The sequence below is a fragment of the Pristiophorus japonicus genome, chromosome 15, assembly GCF_044704955.1.
Source record: "Pristiophorus japonicus isolate sPriJap1 chromosome 15, sPriJap1.hap1, whole genome shotgun sequence".
Classification (NCBI taxonomy): Eukaryota; Metazoa; Chordata; class Chondrichthyes; family Pristiophoridae; genus Pristiophorus; species Pristiophorus japonicus.
In genome coordinates, this window is record NC_091991.1 from 56,474,984 (window position 1) to 56,492,578 (window position 17,595).

The 17,595-nt window shown below is 46.2% G+C and overlaps 1 protein-coding gene across 1 annotated transcript in view; it reads left to right on the top strand.

Annotated features, from left to right (window-relative positions):
* The window catches only part of slc23a4 (solute carrier family 23 member 4), a 102,311-nt gene that overhangs the window by 72,320 nt on the left and 12,396 nt on the right, over positions 1 to 17,595 (top strand). Inside the window, exons 8-9 of the mRNA XM_070901656.1 lie at positions 3,480 to 3,733; positions 7,826 to 7,990. Coding sequence (XP_070757757.1) covers positions 3,480 to 3,733; positions 7,826 to 7,990 — 419 coding nt within the window. The remainder of the gene's footprint in view (positions 1 to 3,479; positions 3,734 to 7,825; positions 7,991 to 17,595) is intronic.

Consider the following 17,595-nt stretch of genomic DNA (forward strand, 5'->3'; position numbering starts at 1 on the left):
TCCCTTTCATGATTTTAAATGTTTCTATAAGATCACCCCTCATCCTTCTGAACTCCAAGGAGTAAAGACCCAGTCTACTCAATCTATCATCATAAGTTAACCCCCTCATTTCTCGAATCAGCCTAGTGAATCGTCTCTGTACCCCTTCCAAAGCTAGTATATCCTTCCTTAAGTAAGGTGACCAAAACTGCACGCAGTACTCCAGGTGCGGCCTTACCAATACCTTATACAGTTGCAGCAAGACCTCCCTGCTTTTGTACTCCATCCCTTTCGCAATGAAGGCCAACATTCCATTTGCCTTCCTGATTACCTGCTGCACCTGCAAACTAACCTTTTGGGATTCATGCACAAGGACCCCCAGGTCCCTCTGCACCACAACATGTTGTAATTTCTCCCCATTCAAATAATATTCCCTTTTACTGTTTTTTTTCCCAAGGTGGATGACCTCACACTTTCCGACATTGTATTCCATCTGCCAAACCTTAGCCCATTTGCTTAACCTATCCGAATCTCCTTGCAGCCTCTCTGAGTCCTCTACACAACCCGCTTTCCCACTAATCTTAGTGTCATCTGCAAATTTTGTTGCACTACACTCTGTCCCCTCCTCTAGGTCATCTATGTATATTGTAAACAGTTGTGGTCCCAGCACTGATCCCTGTGGCACACCACTAACCACTGATTTCCAACCGGAAAAGGACCCATTTACCCCGACTCTCTGCTTTCTGTTCGCCAGCCAATTTTCTATCCATGCTGATACATTTCCTCTGACTCCGCGTACCTTTATCTTCTGCAGTAACCTTTTGTGTGGCACCTTATCGAATGCCTTTTGGAAATCTAAATACACCACATCCATCGGTACACCTCTATCCACCATGCTCGTTATATCCTCAAAGAATTCCAGAAAGTTAGTTAAACATGATTTCCCTTTCATGAATTCATGCTGCGTCTGCTTGATTGCACTATTCCTATCCAGATGTCCCGCTATTTCTTCCTTAATGATAGTTTCAAGCATTTTCCCCACTACAGATGTTAAACTAACCGGCCTATAGTTACCTGCCTTTTGTCTGCCCCCTTTTTTAAACAGGCGTTACATTAGCTGCTCTCCAATCCGCTGGTACCTCCCCAGAGTCCAGAGAATTTTGGTAGATTATAACGAATGCATCTGCTATAACTTCCACCATCTCTTTTAATACCCTGGGATGCATTTCATCAGGACCAGGGGACTTGTCTACCTTCAATCCCATTAGTCTGTCCAGCACTACCTCCCTAGTGATAGTGATCATCTCAAGGTCCTCCCTTCTCACATTCCTATGACCAGCAATTTTTGGCATGGTTTTTGTGTCTTCCACTGTGAAGACGGAAGCAAAATAGTTGTTTAAGGTCTCAGCCATTTCCACATTTCCCATTATTAAATCCCCCTTTTCATCTTCTAAGGGACCAACATTTACTTTAGTCACTCTTTTCCGTTTTATATATCTGTAAAAGTTTTTACTATCTGTTTTTATGTTTTGCGCAAGTTTACCTTCGTAATCTATCTTCCCTTTCTTTATTGCTTTTTTAGTCATTCTTTGCTGTTGCTTAAAATCTTCCCAATCCTCTAGTTTCCCACTAACCTTGGCCACCTTATATGCATTGGTCTTTGATTTGATACTTTCCTTTATTTCCTTGGTTATCCACGGCTGGTTATCTCTTCTCTTGCCGCCCTTCTTTTTCACTGGAATATATTTTTGTCGCGCATTATGAAAGAGCTCCTTAAAAGTCCTCCACTGTTCCTCAATTGTGCCACCGTTTAGTCCTTGTTTCCAGTCTACTTTAGCCAACTCTGCCCTCATCCCACTGTAGTCCCCTTTGTTTAAGCATAGTACTCTCGTTTCTGACACAACTTCCTCATCCTCAATCTGTATTACAAATTCAACCATATTGTGATCACTCATTCCGAGAGGATCTTTTACGAGGAGATCGTTTATTTTTCCTGTCTCGTTACACAGGACCAGATCCAAAATGGCTTGCTCCCTTGTAGGCTCTGTTACATACTGTTCTAAGAAACAATCCCATATGCATTCTATGAATTCCTCCTCCATGTTACCCCCTGCGATTTGATTTGACCAATCGATATGTAGGTTAAAATCCCCCATAACTACTGCTGTTCCTTTTTCACATGCCTCCATTATTCCCTTGATTATTGCCCGCCCCACCATGAAGTTATTATTTGGGGGCCTATAAACTACGCCGATCAGTGACTTTTTCCCCTTACTATCTCTAATCTCCACCCACAATGATTCAACATTTTGTTCATTGGAGCCAATATCATCCCTCACAACTGCCCTGATATCATTATTTAGTTCCTTCATACTCTCAGACTAAGTAACTCCTTCTTCATTCAGCTCCTCACACTGTTGGGGTCAGTGACATACCTTCGCCAGTTCCTCCAACAATATTCATTCAGCTCACTAAGCTGTTGGGATCAATAACTCCTTCCAACTATTGCCTGTGATTGTAATTAACTAGTTAAATAAAACTATTTTTTTAAATCATGAAAAGTCCCAAAAGTTTGTCCTTTGAAAAGCGGATTTGTTGAAGTGTCCTGAAGATGAGACTTTCCTGTTTGAGTCGTCCTGCTGCTGAGACTAATATCACAGACTATAACACCACAATCTGTAATATCACATGGTACCCTACCATGCACTGAATCACCTGACTCAACTGTCAGGCTATAATATCGCTTAGTAATCCCGCATATAACACCAGAGGCTTAAGCCTTGCAGAAACTGGGCGGCAGTTAAGGTCACCCGTGAGACTTACCCACCAAGGAGCCGCTCCCTCCTCAAAGGTTCAGATTTTAACCTGCTCTTCTGAAAACCGGCAAGGTCCTTCTTTAAATATGCAGATCGAGCACCAATGATGTCACTTGGGTCGACTGCTATTTTATCCAATGGCCTGCATGGGCAAGCTGTTAAGGCTTTCCTGCCAGACTGACTTAGCAGGAAGAGGATTCATGGCTAAAAGAGATTCATAAAGCTAAATCATTTTACTTTTATTTACTTTCCTTGTGGGGTCAGGACAAACATGAGTTCTGTTCCGGGCTCCACAAGGAAGGTTTAGGACTCCCAAACCCTTCTCTGGTGCCTTATCTGAGTGCCAGGCACCATTGCTTCAGTCATCGGCAGAGGCCTTCTGTCACCTGACTTTCTGCTCCCGCCTGTCAGCCAGCTGCCCTTTCCCGCCGGTTTGGGATGGGAGACTGAGACTATGCAGATCAAGCCCGGGAGTTAAAGTCTCCCAGGCCTCACACTACCGAGGTCGGGACAGTTTGCCGTCCACACAACTACCGTCTCAAGCTAAAATCGGGCTTTAGTATCTCGCACTGTTACACAACAATGTACTTACTATCACAGACTGTGAGATGACACAGTGAAATGTCACACCGTCCAATACTGGAGAATGTAATATGTAATAAGACTTTGTCTTTCTGTGCTCAGGGCAGTGGGGATTACCAACAGTCAGCCTTGCTGGTATTTTTGGGATTCTGGCTGGAGTGATCTCTTCAATGATTGAGTCTGTCGGAGACTATCATGCCTGTGCTCGACTCTGTGGTGCTCCTCCTCCTCCAAAAGAAGCCATTAATCGAGGGATTGGCATTGAAGGAATCGGTTGTCTCCTCGCTGGAGCATGGGGCACAGGCAATGGGACCACCTCTTACAGCGAGAATGTTGGTGCTCTGGGTATCACAAAGGTATAAACTGAAGACACAAATGGAAGACAGGTTCCCTCAAATATGTCTGTTAACAATCTGTAAATAATTAAAAAAGAGGTTTATATTTATTTTAATATTATTTGAAAGGTAATCACTGTATTCACTATTCGTATGTTTTCATCACTAACTATACCCATTGTGCTGCTCCATAATCAGCTGGGAGCAAATGCACGAACATAACCAGCGACTGCAGCTTTCCCTTCCACACTTCCACGTGACACCTAAGATGGAAGAACTCAGCTGGGTAACGGGTTGTCAGCCTTTGACAGGGTCTGGCACCATGCACAATTACAACAAGTTACCAACAAATTATCTCCTACCAAAGTCATTAATACTAGATACAGAAAATGCAGGAAATACTCAGCAGGTCAGGCAGCATCTGTGGAGAGAGAAAAACAGTTAACGTTTTAGGTCAATGACCATTCATCAGAACTAGAAAAGGTTAGAGATGTAACTGGTTTTAAGCAAAAATAGAGGCAGGGAAAGGGGTGAGTGGACCAGAGAATAAAATGGAAGGTCTGTTATGGGGTGGAAGGCAGGAGAGATTAAATGACAAAAGGGATGATGGTGCGAGGCAAAAGGAGATGGTAATGGGACAAGCAAAGAAACAAAAGATGGGTCTGGAGGAGGGGTAAATGGCAAAAGCAGAATCATCAACAGCACCTGCTGTCCAAAAAAATGGGAGCATTGGTAATGATGTGAAATTGTCGAATTCAGTGTTGAGGTTGTAAAATTCCTAATCAAAAGATGAGGTGCAGTTCCTCGAGCTTACGTTGAGCTTTATTTGAACAGTGTAGGGGGCTGAGAACGGAGAGATCAGAGTGGGAGTGAGATGGAGAATTAAAACAGCAAGTGACCGGAAGCTCAGGGTGACACTTGCGGACTGAAAGGAGGTGTTCAACGAAGCGATCACCCACTCAGTATTTGGTCTCCCCAGTGTAGAGGGGCGCATCATGAGCAGTATACTAAATTGAAAGAAATACAAGTAAATCGCTGTTTCATCTGGAAGGAGTGTCAATACTAACTTGTTCCCTTTTAAATTGCTCTATCTGTGCTGTAGTTGATGGCTCATCCTCAAACTGATTTTCCATTAGCTCAGAGATTCCACAATGCTCCGTCCTCTTGCAATGTTGTTCCTTCTTTATATCAGTGACGATCTTCACTCATCCAACCCTCTCCACTCTACTACTGATGGTGCCACTCTACATTAAGCAAGTTCCTTCAGTGTTTGCAACATCCAGTAATCTGGCAGCCTAGTGGTTGAATCACTTGTATCTTAATCTGCTCCATACCCTTTGCAAATTTGCTACCTCGTCAGAGATGTAAGTCCTGAAAATCTGTGACTTTTCTGGTGGATCCTGAGCTCAATTGGGGCAGGCAGGGCTGCAGCTCAGTTATGCCAGTTTTCCATGCCTTTGGACTCCGCAAAGGTTTCCTGAGAGGTCGAAGGTGGGCAATCTTGTGTCCAGCCCGTTTCCTGATGACAAAAGTACATCACCTGCAAGGGCCTCATCCTGGCAGAAGTGGCCCGCACTACATTTTGTACGGCCAGTTTTCTCACAGAACCTGTTTCCTTTAGGAAACGGGACAGCTTTCTTCTTAAGCAAAAAGCATCTTCACCTGCTCTTGTCAGCACTCTGCTCCAGCGCCTGCCCTCTGCTGCTAATTTCCTTATTCCCCCACCTAGCAGGGACTCTGACTGTGCCACGACTGGCACACGCACCCATTTTACGCAAATATCCCTGACCGTGGGATTTGGTTGGGGTTGGGGTACGTATGGCCAGCAGATGGAAGCCCTGCTCCTCAGAGCTACATTGTGGGGCTGAACCTAGGGGTTTTCAGGCCAATACCTTTGTATCTCTGGCAAATACCAACCACTTCTTAACTTTCTTTGGGGGTGAAATTCATTATCGCCCCATTTGGAGGCGGTAACAATTGGGAGGCGTGAAAGTTAGTGCCAGGTGCTGAAGTTTCCGCCCCCCTCAAAGAATTTGGGTTACCACCCCTGGAAGGAGCTGGAGAGCTAAATCAAGCGCTCCACTTCCTTCTTGAAGCACTAACGGGATGGACGCCTCAGCAGCTGCACACTGGGCCAAGCAGCACTACCGCATCCAAGGGGTCCTTCCTTCCCTCACTTACAGGGAAAGGCCCACGCTGCAGGCTCTGCGAATTAAAAAGGGACCTTCCTGGACCATCAAGGAGTGGTGGTGCCATGCTATCAGCCCAGCGGACTCGAGCAGAGAGCCGGACTGAGCGATCGAGGCCAGGACCCTCGAAGAAAACAGAGAAAAACAAGGTAAGTGTTTTTTTTAATTTTCCATCGGCCACCTCGCCTTTAATTTTAGCCCCAGTCGTGTCCTGCCGCCTGATCTGCGCCTCCTGCAGCTCCCGGTGTTTTGCCCAGCGCTGTTGCAGGGGGCAAAAGTGAATTTTGGGGCTGGGGTGCTAACGGGGCGATGCACACAGCGATGGTATCACGATCCCTGGGCCCAATATGGCAGGAGTCGTTGTCAGCGCGTGCCTGCCCTGTCTGCTCCAGGGGCTCTAATGGGAGGCACAAATGCATTGAATTTCTCTCTCTCGCTTTCTCGCCAAAGCTGTATCCCAAAAGCTTGGTTTCCTTTCTTGTGCCAAATTCTTCTTTTACACTCAGCAACGTTAACTCTCTAGAAAATCAGTTCTAGACTTGAATATATGGAGAGGCATTTCCCACTTTAACTCAGTTTTTTTCAAGGACTACAGTATTGTGTAACTCATCTTTTTTTAAAACATAAGTGTTGGACCAGCTACTCATTAACTCCTGATTTGCCTGGTCTTCCCTCTTACTATTTTCAACCCCAGCGGTGTCACGCATTGTCAACCGTAGATTCTTAATCAAACAGTGGGGAATTAGGTATGAATCCATAATGAACCATAATGCAGCTCATTACAGTGCTAGTACACTGTGCTTTCATCCTGGTGATGTATAATTACTGGCTTTACCCAGCTCAGCAGCTTACTAATGATTGTTTGTCTGTAAAAGATATTATCTGCAGAACTGAGAAATTGTTCCTTAAAAAGGTACTGTATTTATTTTGAGGATTTTGTGTTTTTACCCCCTGACCTGACTCGTGGAACAGAGAACACGGACGTGTAGCCTGCTCCCAGGCTTCTTGTACAGGAGGCATCAAACAACTGGCCAGGGCTGGGAAATTCCCCTCTTCTACACTTAGCATTTGATGTAGCTCAAAACAGGAATGGAGTAAAATCAGACTTGAACCTGAATTCATCTCGATTATGTAGCATTGACACTCCTGAAATCAACTGGTTGAAGGTAGAAGGTATAGTCCAGGAGGCTAACTGCTTTCTTGATTCTGCTCAGTATCTCTTCATCATGGCATGGTTCTGCCCGGGAACGCCGTGTCCAGGGGCTTTGTCAGGAACCCACCATTAAAGTGACTTAAAAAACTAAGCACAGCAACAACTTGCATTTGTATAGCACTATTGACGTAGAAAAAAGGTCCCAAGGTGCTTCACAGAGATGTAAGGGGAAAACAATTGACACCAAGCCAAAGAAGGAGATATTAGATCAGCACTCTAATGTCCAGTGTGAAGGCACTGCTTCTACTGTATCTATTTCAGTTTTAGGTGCACCAGGCAACTGTCTCTGGCCAACATAAGAAAACTTTGCAGCTAGAAAATGAGGCCCATTCCATCAGCATCCAATTGTAATTATAGTAACATGAACTTCTCCCGACCTTTCACAGGCCACAGGAGGCCTGCATCTGCTCTCTCCCAATACTATCCTAATCAGCATTGGCATTCAATCCAGTTTTTCCAGGGTAAAGAGTGAATTGCATGGGAGACGCTGTGGCACAGTGGGTTACAACCCAGTGGGATGAAGATCTTCAGCCCCAGTAAAACTCCTAAATAAAATGAGTTTGGAGCAGTTTCAACCCAGTTCATAATGTGCAATAAGACCACTGCACAAAACTCACAACTAATTGACAGTAAATTGGCCGCCTTACTCAGGAAAGAATGGCTGGTGTAGAAAATGGAAATGTTATACTCTCTCTCTCTGTTTGATTTTAGGTGGGGAGCCGCACAGTTATAATCACCTGTGGAATTCTATTGCTCCTCATGGGGATATTTGTAAAGATTGGAGCAATTTTCAGCACCATCCCACAGCCAGTAATTGGCGGAATGTTGATGGTGATGTTTGGAGTCATTACAGCCGTCGGAATTTCAAATTTGCAGGTATGTTGATGCTGTGCCAATTTCCTTCAGTTTTTCCAATTCACCAAACAACTCTATGGGGAAGAAATTCACATGGATCGTGACACCCTGTTAGCGTCCCTGCGCAAACAATTTCTCACCCAGAGTGGGGGGGTCGGTGGTGATGGTAGGCGTGACCAGCTCCCATGAAGTTGCATGGGAGTTAGTAAAGGCACACAACTGGTAGTGCTCCGGGCTGCTATGCCTCTGGCGTGACATCATCGCCATGCGCAGAAATCCGTTTTTGCCCCGTGGTGGAAATTGGGCAGCACCCCGTAAGGCCACAGCGGGCGATGTCAGCACCAGCCTCACAGGTCGCAAACCGGGCTGCACTCTGTCACGGGGCAAAATTTAAAGGGACGGTGCACGGTGCCATTTTATCCTCTCGGGTGACTGACCAGTTCTTCCTTCCGGAAGCTGGCCTTCTGTTATTTTTTCTGCGGGGTCCATGCCGCGATGGTGCAGCCCGGCACACCACATACCTAGTGACATGCAGTTGAAGGCACCCTGCAACATGGGGCAGCCTGCAATCCGAGCAAAACCATGTGCTCGCTCCACCTACTGCTCTCTGGTTACAATGAAGGAAATGTATTCAACTCTCTTGGAATACAGAGCCTCAGTTACCTCTCTTATGCAACAATTCACAGCAAAATGGGAGATGTTGCAAATATCTCCTGCTCCAGCCTGGAAGGAGCCTAACGCATGAAAATTCATGGTCACCATGACCTTCACAAATACTGGCAAAGCGGTCCTTGCCCTGCTCTGAGGTTGTGGCTGCATCAAGTGGCAGATTTCAATGAGGACATCTTTGGTGAAGCGCAGACATCTGACACATTGTTCCTTGCTGCGGTTCAGGTCGGAGAATTGCTCCCTGAACACTCTGGGCAGATATGGCCTCCTGCTGAGAGTCCTTCTCCCCATCCTCCCTCGTCCATCAGCTTGTCTTGCTCTCTATCGCCTCTACTTATTTTCCCTGCCATGCTGCAGGCCAAGGGGGATACAAACTACTGTACCCATGTCTGGGAACAGGTGGTCTGTGCAGAATCCTTGAAACATAGAAACATAGAAATTAGGTGCAGGATCAGGCCATTCGGTCCTTCGAGCCTGCACCGCCATTCAATAAGATCATAGCTGATCATTCAACCTCAGTACCCCTTTCCTGCTTTCTCTCCATACCCCTTAACGCCTTTGGCTGTAAGGGCCATATCTAACTCCCTTTTGAATATATCTAATGAACTGGCCTCAACAACTTTCTGCGGCAGAGAATTCCACAGGTTAACCACTTTCTGAGTAAAAAAGTTTCTCCTCATCTCGGCCCTAAATGGCTTACCCGTTATTCTTAGACTGTGACCCCTGGTTCTGGAACTCCCCAGCAACGGGAACATTTTTCCTGCCTCTAACCTGTCCAATCCCGTCAGAATTTTATATGTTTCTATGAGATCCCCTCTCATTCTTCTAAACGCCAGTGGATACAAGCCCAGTTGATCCAGTCTCTCCTCATATGTCAGTCCTGCCATCCCAGGAATCAATCTGGTGAACCTTCACTGTATTCCCTCAATAGCAAGAACATTCTTCCTCAGATTAGGAGACCAAAACTGAACACAATATTCCAGGTGTGGCCTCACCAAGGCTCTGTACAACTGCAGTAAGACCTCCCTGCTCCTATACTCAAATCCTCTAGCTATGAAGGCCAACATGCCATTTGCCTTCTTCATCGCCTGCTGTACCTGCATGCCAACCTTCAGTGACTGATGTACCATGACATCCAGGTCTCGTTACACCTCCCCTTTTCCTTATCTGTCACCATTCAGATAATATCCTGTCTTCCTGTTTTTGCCCCCAAAGTGGATAACCTCACATTTATCCACATTATACTGCATCTGCCATGCATTTGCCCACTCACCTAACCTGTCCAAGTCACCCTGCAGCCTCTTAGCATCCTCCTCACAGCTCACACCGCCACCCAGCTTAGTGTCATCTGCAAACTTGGAGATATTACTCTCAATTCCTTCGTCTAAATCATTGATGTATATTGTAAATAGCTGGGGTCCCAGCACTGACCCCTGCGGCACCGCACTGGTCACTGCCTGCCATTCTGAAAAGGACCCGTTTATTCCGACTCTCTGCTTCTTGTCTGCCAACCAGTTCTCTATCAGGCAAGAAGCAGAGAGTCGGAATAAATGGACAAAGTCCTTCAGCAGCTGCCACACCACTCCCTGTGGAATTTAGCAGCTTTAAATAACTGTACGAACCTCCAAACACTTCTACAAACTCAGCTACAGCCAGTAGAAACTAACCTGCAAATAGTTCTTTAAATTGCGTGGGTGGGAGCGTTGAGCTCCAAAATAGCAGTGCTGGCCTCAAATCAGCATTGCACGCTGATTGATGTCACAATCTGCCTACTTTGCATACTTCCTTCACCCATGCTAATGCCCTACCCAAGATGGCGTCCAGCACAGCTCGCAGCAGAAGTGTGCGTGCACGCCACGGATGCCATTTTGGAACCAAAACAGTACCCGTAATGCCCAAACAATGGGCGCTACAGAGCCAAATTTTGTGGCCTAAGTGTTTGAAATGGAGATAAATGAAATGCAGCCTTGATGTCAAGGGCAGTCACTCTCATCTCACCTCTGGAATTCAGCTCTTTTTTCCATGTTTGGACCAAGTGTAATGATGTCTGGAGCCAAGTGGTCCTGGTGGAACCCAAACCGAGCATCAGTGAGCAGATTATTGGTGAGTAAATGCCACTTGATAGCTCTCTCAATGACCCCTGATGATTGAGAGTAGGCTGATGGGGCAGTAATTGGCCGGATTGGATCTGTCCTTTTTGGGGACAGTACATACCTGGGCAATTTTCCACCTGGTCAGATAGATGCCAGTGCCATAGCTGTACTGGAGCAGCTTGGCTAGAGACGTGGCTAGTTCTGGAGCACAAGTCTTCAGACGGGATGTTGTCAGGGCCCCTAACCCTAGCTGTATCCGATGCGCTCAGCCATTTCTTGATACCACGTGGAGTGAATCGAATTGGCTGAAGACTGGCTTCTGTGATAGTGGGGACGTCAGGAGGAGGCCGATATGGATCATCCATTCAGCACTTCTGACCAAAAATGGTTGAAAATGCTTCAGCCTTTTCTTTTGCACTCACGTGCTGGGCTCCGCCATCATTGAAGATGGGAATGTTCATGGGGCTTCACCCTCCCATTAGTTGTTTAATTGTCCACCACCATTCACAATTGGTGGCAGGACTGCAGAGTTTTGATCTGATCCGTTGGTTGTGGAATTGCTAAGCTCTGTCTATAGCATGTTGCTTCCACTGTTTACCAAGCATGTAGTCCTGTGTTTTAGCTTACTGAGGTTGGCACTTCATTTTTAGGTATGCTTGGTGCTGTTCCTAGCATGCTCTTTTACACTCCTCATTAAACCAGGCTTGGTCCCCTGGTTTGATGGTAATGGTAGAGTAATGTATATGCCGGGCCATGAGGTTACAGATTGTGGTAGAATACAATTCTGCTGCTGCTGATGGCCCACAGCGCCTCATTGAGGCCCAGTTTTGAGCTGCGAGAGCTGTTCTGAATCTATCTCATTTTGCATGGTGGTTGTGCCACACAACACGATGGAGGGTGTCCTCAGTGACTTCATCTCCACAAGGACTGTATGGTGGTCGCTCTTACCAATGCTGTCATGGACAGATGCATCTGTGATAGGTAGATTGGTGAGGATGAGGTCAAGTTGGTTTTTCCCTTTGTTGATCCTGTCACCACCTGCCACAAGCCCAATCTGGCAGCTATTTCCTTTAGGACTTGGCCAGCTCGGTCAGTCGTGGTACCACTGAGCTACCCTTGGTGATGGACTTTGAAGCCCCCCACCCAGCGTACATTCTGTGCCCTTGCTACCTTCAGTGCTTCTTCCAACATGGAGGAGTACTGATTCATCAGCTGAGGGTGGGCGGTAGGTTGTAATCAACAAGAGGTTTCCTTGCCCATGCTTGACCTGATGCCATGCAACTTCATGGGGTCCGGAGTCAATGTCGAGGAATCTCAGGGCCACTCCCTCCCGACTATATACCATTGTTCCGCCACCTTTGGTGAGTCTGTCCTGCTAGTGGGACAGGACATAGGAATAGTGATGGTGATGGAAGAATCTGGGACATTGGCTGAAAGGTATGATTCTGTGAGGTCAGGTTGTTGCTTGACTAGTCTGTGGGTCAGCTCTCCCAATTTTGGCACAAGTCCCCAGATGTTAGTGAGGAGAACACTAGGTCAGTGCTGGGTGGTCCATCCGTTTTTTTCATTCTTATTATACTTTGTTTTAGTCGTTTAGCAAATTGAATGCCTAGCTAGGCCATTTCAGAGGACAGTCAACCACATTGCTATGGGTCTGGAGTCACATATAGGCCAGACCAGGTAAGGACGGCAGATTTTCTTACCTAAAGGACATTAGTGAACCAGAGGGGTTTTTATAACATGGTGCTAAATAGGTTGGCATCACTTAACATTAACAAGTCACCCAGTCCAGGTGGGATGCGTCCTAGATTGCTGAGGGAAGCTGACAGAAGCTCTGACCATAATCTTTCAAATATCCTTAGATATGAGAGCGGTGCCAAAGGACTGGAGGATTTCAAATGTCATGTCCTATTCAGAAAATGGGAGAGGGATACACCTGGCAATTACAAGCTAGTCAGCTTAACGTCAGTATAAAATGGGTCCCCCAGGGGTCGGTATTTGGACCATTGCTTTTCTTGTTTTATATATAAGTGACCTGGACTTGGATATAGGAGTACAATTTTGAAGTTTGTGGATGATGCAATATATCGCAATGTAGTAAATAATGAGGATAGTAGCAGATTTCAGGGGACATAGATAGACTGGTGAAATGGGCAGACACATGGTAGATGCAATTTAAGGCAGATAAGTGTGAAGTGATGCACTTTGGGAGAAACAATATGGAGGCAGTATGTGGTGAGTCGGAGAGGCTCGGGAGGTGCGTCGGAGAGACCGATAAAAAGGCCTAACGTGTCGCTGAGGCTCGGGAGTTCATGGTGAGTCGGAGAGGCTCGGGAGGTGCGTCGGAGAGACCGATAAAAAGGCCTAACGTGTCGCTGAGGCTCGGGAGTTCATGGTGAGTCGGAGGCCAGCGGGTGCAGCTACAGGGAGAAGGCAAGAAAGAAGTAGAAAGAAATCGAAAGGTGACGGCACAGCCAAGGGTGTAAGTGATTGGCTGGTGATTGGTAAGTAGTTTTTCTTTTTCTTTCTTTATCAGTAAGCAACCTTTTAACATTGTTGTTGCCCAATTAAGTTAATCCAAGGGTTAAGTCATGGCAGGAGAGCTCGGACACATGTTATGCTCCTCCTGTACTATGTGGGAACTCAGGGACGCTTCCGGTGTCCCTGACGACTACATGTGTGGGAAGTGCATCCGCCTGCAGATCCTGACAGACCTCATTGCGGCACTGGAGCTGTGGGTGGATCAACTCTGGAGCATCCACGATGCTGAGAATGACGCGAATAGCACGTTTAGCGAGTTGGTCACACCGCAGGTAAAGGGTACACAGCCAGATAGGGAATGGGTGACCAACAGGAAGTGCACTGCAAGGAAGGTAGTGCAGGGATCCCCTGTGGTCATCCCCCTGCAAAACAGATACACCGCTTTGGGTACTGTTGAGGGGGATGACTCATCAGGGGAAGGCAGCAGGAGCAGCCAAGTTCATGGCACTGTGGGTGGCTCTGCTGCACAGGAGGGCAGGAAAAAGAGTGGGAGAGTGATAGTGATAGGGCATTCAATTGTAAGGGGAACAGATAGGCGTTTCTGCGGCCGCAACCGAGACTCCAGGATGGTATGTTGCCTCCCTGGTTCAAGGGTCAAGGATGTCTCGGAGCGGGTGCAGGACATTCTGAAAGGGGAGGGTGAACAGTCGGTTGTCATGGTGCATATAGGTACCAACGATATAGGTAAAAAACGGGATGAGGTCCTACAAGACGAATTTAGGGAGCTAGGAGCTAAATTAAAAAGTAGGACCTCAAAAGTAGTAATCTCAAGATTGCTACCAGTGCCACGTGCTAGTCACAGTAGGAATTGCAGGCTAGCTCAGATGAATACGTGGCTTGAGGAGTGGTGCAGGAGGGAGGGATTCAAATTTTTGGGGCATTGGAACCAGTTCTGGGGGAGGTGGGACCAGTACAAACCGGACAGTCTGCACCTGGGCAGGACCGGAACCAGTGTCCTAGGGGTAATGTTTGCTAGTGCTGTTAGGGAGGAGTTAAACTAATATGGCAGGGGGATGGGAACCTATGCATGGAGGCAGAGGGAAATAAAAGGGAGACAGAGGCAAAAGATAGAAAGGAGAATAGTAAAAGTGGAGGGCAGAGAAACCCAAGGCAAAAAACAAAAAGGGCCACATTACAGCAAAATTCTAAAGGGGCAAAGTGTGTTAAAAAGACAAGCCTGAAGGCTCTGTGCCTCAATGCGAGGAGTATTCGGAATAAGGTGGACGAATTAACTGCGCAGAGATCAGTTAACGGATATGATGTAATTGGCATCACAGAGACATGGCTCCAGGGTGACCAAGGCTGGGAACTCAACATCCAGGGGTATTCAACATTTAGGAAGGATAGACAGAAAGGAAACGGAGGCGGGGTGGCGTTGCTGGTTAAAGAGGAAATTAATGCAATAGTAAGGAAGGACATTGGCTTGGATGAAGTGGAATCGGTATGGGTGGAGCTACGGAATACCAAAGGGCAGAAAACGCTGGTGGGAGTTGTGTACAGGCCACCAAACAGTAGTAGTGAGGTTGGGGACAGCATCAAACAAAAAATAAGGGATGTGTGCAATAAAGGTACAGCAGTTATCATGGACGACTTTAATTTACATATAGATTAGGCTAACCAAACTGGTAGCGATGCGGTGGAGGAGGATTTCCTGGAATGTATTAGGGATGGTTTTCTTGACCCATATGTCGAGGAACCAACTAGAGGACTGGCCATCCTAGACTGGGTGATGTGTAATGAGAAGGGACTAATTAGCAATCTTGTTGTGCGAGGCCCCTTGGGGAAGAGTGACCATAATATGGTAAAATTCTTTATTAAGATGGAGAGTGACACAGTTAATTCAGAAACTAGGGTTCTGAACTTAAGGAAAGCTAACTTCGACGGCATGAGGCGTGAATTGGCTAGAACAGACTGGCAAATGATACTTAAAGGATTGACGGTGAATAGGCAATGGCAAACATTTAAGGATCACATGGATGAACTTCAACAATTGTACATCCCTGTCTGGAGTAAAAATAAAACGGGGAAGGTGGCTCAACTGTGGCTAACAAGGGAAATTAAGGATAGCGTTAGATACAAGGAAGAGGCATATACATTGGCCAGAAAAAGCAGCAAACCTGAGGACTGGGAGAAATTTAGAATTCAGCAGAGGAGGACAAAGGGTTTAATTAGGAGGGGGAAAATAGAGTAAGAGAGCAAGCTTGCCGGGAACATAAAAACTGACTGCAAAAGCTTCTCTAGATATGTGAAGAGAAAAAGATTAGTGAAGACAAACGTAGGTCCCTTGCAGTCGGACTCAGATGAATTTATAATGGGGAACAAAGAAATGGCAGACCAATTGAACAAAGACTTTGGTTCTGTCTTCACGAAGGAAGACACAAATAACCTTCCGGATGTACTAGGGGACCGAGGGTCTACTGAGAAGGAGGAACTGAAGGATATCTTTATTCGGCGGGAAATTGTGTTGGGGAAATTGATGGGATTGAAGGCCGATAAATCCCCGGGGCCTGATAGTCTGCATCCCAGAGTACTTAAGGAAGTGGCCCTAGAAATAGTGGATGCATTGGTGATCACTTTCCAACAGTCTAGCAACTCTGGATCAGTTCCTTTGGACTGTAGGGTAGCTAATGTAACAGCACTTTTTTAAAAAGGAGGAAGAGAGAAAACGGGTAATTGTAGACCGGTTAGCCTGACATCAGTAGTGGGGAAAATGTTGGAATCAATTATTAAGGATGAAATAGCAGCGCATTTGAAAAGCAGTGACAGGATCGGTCCAAGTCAGCATGGATTTATGAAAGAGAAATCATGCTTGACAAATCTTCTGGCATTTTTTGAGGATGTAACCAGTAGAGTGTACATGGGAGAACCATTGGATGTGGTGTATTTGGACTTTCAAAAGGCCTTTGACAAGGTCCCACATAAGAGATTGTTAAGCAAAATCAAAGCACATGGTATTGGGGGTAATGTACTGGTGTGGATAGAGAATTGGTTGGCAGACAGGAAGCAGAGAGTTGGGATAAAGGGGTCTTTTTTGGACTAGGAGGCAGTGGCTAGTGGAGTGCCGCAGGGCTCAGTGCTGGGACACCAGTACTTTACAATATATATTAATGATTTAGATGAAGGAATTGAGTGTAATATCTCCAAGTTTGCAGATGACACTAAACTGGGTGGTGGTGTGAGCTGTGAGGAGGATGCTAAGAGGCTGCAGGGTGATTTGGACAGGTTAGGTGAGTGGGCAAATGCATGGCAGATGCAGTATAATGTGGATAAATGTGAGGTTATCCACTTTGGTGGCAAAAACATGAAGGCAGAATATTATCTGAATGGTGGCAGATTAGGAAAAGGGGAGGTGCAACGAGACCTGGGCGTCATGGTTCATCAGTCATTGAAAGTTGGCATGCAGGTAGAGCAGGCGGTGAAGAAGGCAAATGGCATGTTGGCCTTCATAGCTAGGGGATTTGAGTATAGGAGCAAGGAGGTCTTACTGCAGTTGTACAGGGCCTTGATGAGACCTCACCTGGAATATTGTGTTCAGTTTTGGTCTCCTAATCTGAGGAAGGAGGTTCTTGCTATTGAGGGAGTGCAGCGAAGGTTCACCAGACTGATTCCTGGGATGGCAGGACTGACCTATATGAGGAGAGACTGGATCAACTGGGTCTTTATACACTGGAGTTTAGAAGGATGAGAGGGGATCTCATAGAAACGTATATGATTTTGACGGGATAGTCTTAGGATAAGGGGTAGGCCATTTAGGACTGAGGTGAGTAGAAACTTCTTCACTCAGAGATTTGTTAAACTGTGGAATTCACTGCCACAGAGAGTTGTTGATCCCAGTTTATTGGATATATTCAAGAGGGAGTTAGATATGGCCCTTACGGCTAAAGGGATCAAGGGGTATGGAGAGAAAGCAAGAAAGGGGTACTGAGGTAAATGATCAGCCATGATCTTTTTGAATGGTGGTGCAGGCTCAAAGGGCCGAATGGCCTACTCCTGCACCTATTTTCTATGTATAATATAAATGGTACAATTTTGAGGGAGTTGCAAGAGACGAGGGACCTAGGGGTGCATATTCACAAATCCTTGATGATGGCAGGGCAAGTTGCCGTTAAGATATTAAGAAAGCGTATGGGATACTTGGCTTTATAAATACAATTGAATACAAAAACAAGGAAGTCGTGCAAATCCATTACAAATCTTTGGTTTGGCCTCAGCTAGAGTATTGTGTACAATTCTAGGCACCACACTTTAGGAAAGATGTCAAGGCCTTGGAGAGGGTGCATAGGAGGTTTACCGGGATGATACCAGGGATGAGGGACTTCAGTT